General features: G+C 36.7%; 1 protein-coding gene across 1 annotated transcript in view; it reads left to right on the forward strand.

Moving 5' to 3' along the window:
• Nucleotides 1-9,464, forward strand: part of LOC107696669 (centrosomal protein of 89 kDa-like) — an 80,662-nt gene that overhangs the window by 16,907 nt on the left and 54,291 nt on the right. Inside the window, exons 11-13 of the mRNA XM_016497130.1 lie at nt 3,470-3,556; nt 4,470-4,473; nt 4,559-4,627. Of these exons, the coding sequence (XP_016352616.1) occupies nt 3,470-3,556; nt 4,470-4,473; nt 4,559-4,627 (160 nt within the window). The remainder of the gene's footprint in view (nt 1-3,469; nt 3,557-4,469; nt 4,474-4,558; nt 4,628-9,464) is intronic.

Consider the following 9,464-nt stretch of genomic DNA (forward strand, 5'->3'; position numbering starts at 1 on the left):
AAATCGTCGCGTTTCAGAAAGGCGGGGCATAGAGGAGAAACAATAATGTACAGTATGTGGAAAATAACGTGTTTTTTGAACCTTAAACCATATAAACACATTTCATTACACCAAATACACAAAATAATGTTCTTTTTAGCAACATCATATGACCCCTTTAATATGACCTGCTTTTTGTTGATGTCTTTGTGCAAAAATGAAATGGTTCATGCATTGTGCTTTTGTAACAGTATGTATGAAACTAGCCCACTGCTCCATTCATTATTCACAATAAATTATAATAAATTATAGATTTAGAAAATAATCCAACTATGCATTGTAAATGCAAACCCACAGTCAGCCTTTTAAAAATCTCTCTCTAAAATATTTCTTTTTCTAAAATCCAAAAACATAATCTGTTCAGACCTCAACTGAATCCATTCCATGAAAACAACATTGGACACAACACATGAGGAAAGCTGTCTCATAAGGGCATGGTAACGTACATTTAATTTAACATGTAAAAATGCAAAAAAGAAATCCATTCTATTACTAAGCTTATTCAGTTAAAGATGTGTTATTTCTGGACCACTAGTGTCACCAAACATAATTTTTTCTACAACACTCTTACAGGTGTGTGTTTTCCAGTGGTGGAAAGAGTACTGAAAAAATATACTCAAGTAAAAGTACCATTACCTTCCAAAAAATGTAGTGTGAGTAGAGTAAAAGTACTTGTCCAAAAAACTACTTGAGTAAGAGTAAAAGAGTAGCCTATTTAAAAGTACTCATGAGTATTGAGTAGTGAGTACTGAGCTGTGGATTCTACCCCCTCATAATAAACGCTGTACACCGCATTTGATACATTTTAAAAACGTTGTACATTCTGTAATTCACATTATCTTGTTTATCATAAAGAATGAAGAATATCTATCATCCAGCAGTTTTAATTTTGACTGCCAACTCTTTAAAATACATCAAAACAGCACGGAAACAGTATTCAGTTGAAGAAAAGATGAAAGTTATTCTCAGTACAATCATCCCCATTTAAACGAGACCTATTACTCTCTATCCAATGACGTTGATGGATAAAAAATAAAATTATAATAAGCATGTAACGACCACAAACGGAGGGAAATAGCGGAGTAAAAGTACCTATACATCACTTAAAATGTACTCAAGTAAAAGTAAAAGTACACAATTTTTAAACTACTCAAAAAAGTACAATTACTGATAAAAACTACTTAATTACTGTAACGTGAGTATTTGTAATTTGTTACTTCACACCCCTGGTGTTTTCCAATATCATTGTTAGCCAACAAGATCCATCATAACCAACATAGATCAGTGATTTAGTATTTCCCAAAACCATACTTTTCCGTGACGTAAGAGGGATCCTGCGATTTAATCAAACATAAGAATATAGGAAAACAACAGAGAAGTAAAATAGCAAAGTCATCCTCAGATGCCATGTATGTTATTTACAACAGTAATCTAACATTAAATCGATCTCGAGGCAATTAATTAGCAGAAGTTTTTGCTCCACCACCTGCGTGATGTCATTAAATGAAACAATGCAGTTCAAGTGACAGATATGCCAATGAAGTTACTACGGTTTTGGGAAACAGTTGTGACTAGCTACTTAATTTCTCTAATGCATCGTACTATTGTAGTTAAGTTGCAAGTTACATTGTTTTACAGGAAATGCACCTACAAAGTCTGTCTGTAACTTGCCATCTGCCCCGATGTATTGTAAATTGACATAGAAGTCCTTCCCAAGTAGGTTTTCATATGTATGAGAGAGGTCACTCACCTGTATCAAACCTCTTTAATGTTTGAAACCATATCACACTTCAGCTTTAAATATAAAAAAATGCCATTAGTATATTCCATAATATAAAAACAAAGTGTGTGTTTTGAAGGAAGAGCGAAGGTTTCAGACCATGTCACGCTCACAAAATCTGTCTTTTAAACTCACAATGGCAGGTTGTCCTAAAGCAACCTCTGAGCTACATCAGCTTTGAGCTGTGTATGTGTGTCTGTGTGTGTGTGTGTCTGTCCTGAGGGGGCCACTGGTTCATGTCACTTGTGAGTTCTGAATTGCCCTCTTGCATCAACGTCTGAAAGAGACTCATCTCTCATTGCCTTTAAAGCACATATCCACACCCACTGAAACACGCTCTCGCATTGCTGTCAGACTCAGTCCCATCATGTCACAGATTTTCAATCCAATATTACTGCTAATCGCAGTGACCACATACTACACGGCTCCTTTTGGTACATTCCCTTCAACTTTACTCTAAAGAGTCGTTCACACAGAATACATTTTTGTGTTCGTCTGTGCTGCTCCTCCACTGTTTTTCTATTAAACGTGCTAGATTGACTGTTGTGCTTGTGTCTCACATATTTTGTGTATTTTTCTTTTTCTTTTCACTGCTCTGCGTACTACTGTGAGAATTTTACACGAGTCTCTGTCTCATCCTTTTTCAGCTGTCTGTCTAAAAGAACTGGCACTGTTGTGTAATTATTGGCGCTTTTCCACTGCGTGGTACGACTTGGCTCGGTACGGCTCAGTACGGCACGGCACGGTTCGGCTCGGCATGGTTTGCGTTTCCACTGCAGTTCAGTACCGCTTTAGAGTGGGCGGGATTATTCACATGTCGTTATAGCCCGACTCCTAAAAAAAAACTTTTTCATTCCGCGTCGCCCCATCAAGCTCTCGCTGGATCCGCTCCTCTGCTATCAACGAGAGGAACGTCTGTACTTCCGCAACAGACAACAAAACTTTTTGGTTGTTAAAAAAAAGGTGCGCTCGTTCAAAACAGTTGCGTTCGATCCTTCGCTGGCTGTGCTGATTTAAATCTAGCGGTTCTGTTGTGTTTGTGTCGCAAGTTCAGTACATTTCTCATTTTCACTTAATCTCTGTCTCTCTCTTTCTAACACACTTGCCTTGCAGCCAACACTCCCACCAGATTTACCTGCCTTGAATTTAAAGATCTTTCCATTCAGAGTCATGTGTTATATTTTAAAGAGACATACAATTAATTTTACCACCCTCTCTCTGTAGTCAAGTGTTGAATAATCACATTCATCAGTGATATTTGTGATAAATATATCAAAGACAAATTCACACACACACACACACACACACACACACACACACACACACACACACAAACACTAAGCAACTTATACTTTAAAAATGTCCCAGATTCTTCTGGAAATTTCTGAAAGATAAGATTAAAGAGATTCATTCCTGTGTCAAGGTGTTATTTTGAGAGCTTGCTAAGCATTGGTTTGGAGAGAGCTGAGGTGACGTTTTCACTTTGTGCACCTATGCTGAAGTTTCAGATGATCTCTGGCTGAGATGAATGCATTTACAGATGCACCAGAGGACGTTCATGCATACCAATAACCTTACTTAAAGTATTTTAGCAGTTTGTGGTGTTTTTTTCCATGGCAAAATAAACATAGACTATGTCTCTTCTGACAGGAAGAACTACAGAGACTGAGAGCACGTACAGAGGAGGTTTTTCAGGAAAATGAGAAACTTCATGCTCAGGTCAACAAAAGCAGCACTGTTAGCAACAAAGAATGGTGAGTATGAGTGTGTTTCTGTGCAGTGTAAAAGTGTATGCATTTTTGTGTGCCTGGAAAGAAATCACAGTGCACTTACACTGAAATTCCCTCCGAGAATTTTGTTTCACAGAAATTAGGGAAAAAAGTGAAAAGGAAAAATGTCCAGGGGATTGCGATAGTCCTGAGGGCGATAACAAAAACACGGCATCTTGTCCTTGAGGCATGCCTCACTCTGCTAGCCATGCTCTTATCACAGGATTAATAGCCTGTTTGGTTATGGCTGACGGTCATGGGGCTGAAGTTATGAGTATATGAGTGAGGATGTTTCAATACAAACCGACTAAGAGTATATGCCATTTTCACTGTTCAAAACAAAGGAAAAAAATGCCAGATCTTAACTATATTCCATTAACGGCTCTTGAAGATGCACTCTGTTATTACCAGAATTGTTCAGTTGTGTTCAATTGTATTATAGTCATTTAGGTTTCCTCTCTCTTATTTAATGTTAAAGTCATGAAATAATCTGACATAATAATCTGTTTTCTAAATATATGTTAGTGATCATATTGTAAACAATTCATCCATACATATTTTTTTAATCTAATTCATTTTAATCAAATTCTTAATTCAATCTTCTGGTGAAATGACAGACTTCACTTTAGTTACTTATGCTGGACTTCTGTATACATTTAGTCTGCTTAAACTGTAATCATTTAGTCTGCTTAAACTAGACTGCAGGCTTGCATTCAGACAGCATCGCACAACTCCCTCAGAAATACTTTTTCCCTTTCTCTGAATTTCTGAATTTAAACCTGTCATTGAGCTGAACAGTGTGTGTGTGTGTGCGTTTTAACCCAAAGCTTAGAATTCAGGAAGGTAGTTTGTGTTAACTGGAATTAATTTGTATATCCTAGAAAGGTTCTAGTTTCTGTCTTTGCATTAATTGCCAGCTGTTCACAGTCAGCTCGTCTTCTTCATCAGTGAAAGAACTCTCATAATCAAGTATTGGTAGAGCAGTTGGAATTACAGCATGCCAAATCTAAAGAAACCCACAGCAAACATACACGGGAGGGTATGGTACACACAATCACACCTCATAACTCTTAATGCTCTTGATTCTTTTCGTGCCACCTAAGAGCCATACAAAACATCCAGTCTGGCTTTGAGTAGTGTAGTCTGAAAGCAGATTTAGTCTCAACTGATAGCTGTTGCTAATCAAGACTGTTACACAACAAAAACAGATCAAGATTAATGCTGTGGATTTCAGAAACAGGCGCTGCTATCAGGGTCGCATTAACCATTGGGCTAGGTGGGGCTGAAGCCCCGGGGCCCGGACAAGGAGGGGGCCCGTGATTGGCTGTGGAGTAGATTCACTGGTCATCGGTAGCGCCGATGGGTATATGGGTAGATTTCCCATATATTCCATGCATTACCTTTAGAGATTAAAGCGTCACGTTTGAATTTGGTTTACCAATCAAATGCACTTATTCTATATTTACTTTTGAACGACCCGTGCACCATGTATCAATCAGGTGATCGCTGCAATGTCTGCATTCACCTCTCTTCACTTCGTTCTGGGCCTGGCATAATCTGGAAATGGCCATGCAAAGAACAATCTTCGATAAGTAAAAATGTAAACTATTCTAAAAAGAAAGTGAGAGAGGGGCTATTCTAAAAAATGAGGAGAGAGGAGAAAACATGAGGTAGTGAGTCAGTAAAATCCCCAGCTATCAGGTTATTTTACTAAAGCTGATGGAGTAGAAGTTGTGAAACAGCAAGTGGACCGGGCACATGGAGCAGATAAAATCACAGCGTCATCGTCCCCACAGATTTTAGGTTAATTTGATTAACAAGTTAACAACTTGATGGATGTATATTGCTTTTTGTGTTTGAACAAAGTATATTCGCTTATGGGTTGAGAGATAAACCATATAGCCTATCAATCGTTTTGCGCGGCATGATGTAGGTTAAGCTTTTAATTTTAACGCATTTTAAGCATTGTGGTTTAAAAACAAATGTAATTTTTCAGGGACATTAAGCAGTGGGGCAGAATTCACTTTGGCAAATGCGCGCGTTGCGGTTTCAGCCTGACTCGCGTGGTGCACATCTGCTCGTACATCGCCAGTCTAAACTTGAGTTATTTTTCGCGCCTTGTGCTTGAACGTTCAAATGCACAGTTATGTGTCAAAATGTCTCCTGATGTATATTGCTTTTTGTGTTTGAACAAAGTATATTCGCTTATGGGTTGAGAGATAAACCGGTAGAAATATATCAATCGTTTTGCACGGCATGATGTAGGTTAAGCTTTTCATTAAAACGCATTTTAAGCATTGTGGTTTAAAAACTAATTTAACTGTTCAGGGACATTAAGCAGTGGGGCAGAATTCATTTTGGCAAATGCGCGCATTAAGGCGGTTATGGCCTGATACGTGCGGCACGCACCTGCTCGTACAGCGCCAGTTTAAACTTGAGTTATTTTTCGCGCTTTGTGCTTAAACGTTCACATGCACAGTTATGTATCAAAATGTCTCCTCGTCAACACAGTCATTTGTGTCTTAAACTAACGTTATTAGTTAAATATAAAGCATGTGTAGTAGTAGGCTATATGAGATCCTAACAGGGGCGGATCTAGAAAACAATTTCTAGGGTGTCAAAGGGGTGGCATGGGGTCTAGAGGGGTGGCAACACCAAAGCAAGCCCCCATGCATAGTTTTTGGGGATTTATGGTCTGACACAGTTGTGTTCACAAATATTGTATTGCATTAGGTAATCATCTATACTGTTTCAAATGAAAAATAAATAACAACATTTCAATATCCATCATGGCACCAAGTCAATGCACAATATAAAAAACTTCAACAGGTTATAAATGTTTCTGAGCTTCTGATCACTAAAGAAGACATGCGGTTCTATTAAAATTACATAGGCTACTTAGATGGTATAATCATGTTTAGTGCAAGTTTAAGAGCAACAAAAACTTTTGAATTTCCTAATATTAGAAAGAAATACAATAATATCAAAGCACTGAAACTGGATCAGTTTTGAAAACAGTTTTGAAAACAGAGGTGGGAATGTCTGTAATCACCCAGAACAAACTCTATCAACCATATACTCTAGCAACACCCCAGCAACTGCATAGCAAGAGCCTAGCAATCACCCAGAATATCCTAGCAACCAACTAGCAACACTTTAGCAAACATCGAAAACATCTAACTGACCAAACCATTTACGTTTTTTAAACAAGACTTTAAGACAAACCAGCATAAATTTGTCTTTCAAACTTTTCAATCTAGTTATTACAGTTTTTCTTACAGGTTTTTGTAAACTGCTTACACACATTTTCAAAACTTTGCCTCTTTTTTTCAAAACTTTACACACAAATCCAAGACTTGCACACTCAAAATGCAAAATGCCTCACATCTCTTGCAAAATGAAGCACCGCATTCAAAATATCACAAACACATCTCAAAAGCAAACATTTGCAAACACCTTTGCCATAATATTAATTCCTGTTAGATTTGTGTGTGTTACATAGAGAATTGTGTGTTGTGTTTTGCAAAAAGTGTTTTATGAAATTGAAAACTGAGTTAAAGGCAGCGAATTAGTGTATGGTTTTGCAGATTTGGTCTGTGGTTCTGGTGTTTGAGTGTCAGGTTTCAGAAATTGTGTGACGAGTAAAGATTTTTTACTTGTCAGAAGCAGTTGAAAATACTGTAAATGCTTACACACAATTCAAATACACAGATGACTTTCCTACCCAGTGAACACTGAGATCAATAGCACAATACAGTACAGTAAAAAATAAAATGAAAAAAAGTAAATTTAGCATCCTCTGCACATTTGGCCAAATTTCATTACAGTATACAGTACTATAGCAGTTTCTTGGTCTCTTGACACAAGACAGCTCAAGGCAGTCATTTCTCAGTCCTGCAAAAATGCAGTAGGCTACACAAAAAATGGATACAAATAAAATTTGACAGTCACAAGCTTGAAGGTGTACAACACGTGCTAGTTTACTGTACATATAGAATAGTTACATACTGTACTGTAATTATACTGTATGTGTAAGTATAAAACCCCTGTAGATCATGATTGGCTCAGCTCTCCTCTCTCCGTTGTTTGCATGCAGAGATTCTGATTGGTGTGTCATCTGTTTTGCTACCTAATGTTTAACTTGCTCATTGTTAAACTTTTTGCGAAATGTGTCTTTGTTTTGAAAACTGAATTAATGGTTTGGGGGGAGAAAGTGCCAACTAAAATAGGTTATATTAACAATCGAGAAAACTGCAATACGACTAGATTCTTACCTAACTCTGCTATTAGTTTCTGTGATTGGCATCTTATTGATTTCATGTTATTGTTGCGGTATTGTATCCATGATGAAAGTGGAGCGAGCGGTCGGAGAATCGGATCACCAAACAATTACGTGATGAATCTCAAGACATATCCGGACGGGATTAGATTTCTCAGAAGAATTCTGAGTTACCTGAAAAGCAGTAATTATCTGATTCACAAACAAATGTAAAAACAATTCGTTAGTGAACTGGGCCGCGCTTTGTGGTTTTGACTCAAAAAGATCCTGTTCATAAGAATCATTTGTTAATGAAGCCGACTACACTGGCACGCTTGCGTGCGCATGCAACCATCGCGCACAGTTTATTAAAAGACGTGTTTTTGCCATTATTTTACGTTACTCTGTCATCGCCGCGGCTGAAAAGTAGTATAGCACACGAAACACTGCTTACATTTATATTTTATTCTGTGATAATTCTGGGGTGGCAGGTGGGGTGGCACAGCTTTTTCTTAGGGTGGCAGTTGCCACCCCGGTAGATTCGACCCTGGATCCTAATATGATGAGATTTTAAAGGGATAGTTCACCCAGAAATGAAAATACTGTCATCATTTACTCATCCTCAAGTTGTTCTAAACCTGTATGAATTTCTTTGTTCTCCTCAGCATAAAAGAAGATATTTTGAAGAATGTTCGTAACTAGAAAGTTTCTGTTCCCCATTGATTCCAGTAGTGTATTTTGTTTTTCATGCTATGGAAGTCATGGGGGCCCAGCAACTGTCTGATTACCAGTATTGTTCCAAATATATACTTTTATATTCAACAGCAGAAGGAAACTCATACAGGTTTAGAACAACAACAGACCTTTAATTTTTGGGTGAGCTATTCCTCTAAAACAGCCTAATTTAGCTGCTGTTAAAATTTATGTCAATAATGTTAATCAAACATTAGAAAGAAAATCACTCACTGTCCTTGACCGAATCACTTTTGTAAATAAATAAGAATGAATGTATATTGAATTTATACAGTGAAAAGACTATTCAGTTTATTTGTACATTTATTTGATAAAATATAATTTCTTATTCAGTGCTTTAAGTGTTTCAGGTAGGTCTGTTTTTTTGTAATTTGTGTCTGTTTACTTGTCTTAAGTATAAGCTTGTTTTTATATAGGCTAGTATTTTTTTTTTTTATTTATTTTTTTTTTAAATATTGAAATTGGTAACAAGAATTATAAAATTTCAATGCATCAAAATTTTGATAGGATAAAAATCCTATTTAAAGATGTGTCATATATATTTTGCATTCTGCTCTTTTTTTGTAGATTTCAAGTATTTTTGTTCACACAATAATAAATTTATTTCAATCCTCTATTAAAAAAAATAAAAACCATCACATAATTTGTAATGGTTTTACTGGTTATAATGAAAATTGTATTGGTATTAATGGAAACTGTAATGGCGCCTGTTGGTCTCTACTGGTAATTGGTCGCCTTCTAATCATGGCTTTTGTTAAAGCCACTAAATCCTAATGTAATATGTCCAAAAACACACTACAGGAAACCATTATTTAATGGTTTTAATGGTTAAAAGTTGATGGTTTGTAATGTTTGTAATGGTATT

This window comes from Sinocyclocheilus anshuiensis, unplaced genomic scaffold (assembly GCF_001515605.1).
Source record: "Sinocyclocheilus anshuiensis isolate Anshui unplaced genomic scaffold, SAMN03320099.WGS_v1.1 scaffold354, whole genome shotgun sequence".
Classification (NCBI taxonomy): Eukaryota; Metazoa; Chordata; class Actinopteri; order Cypriniformes; family Cyprinidae; genus Sinocyclocheilus; species Sinocyclocheilus anshuiensis.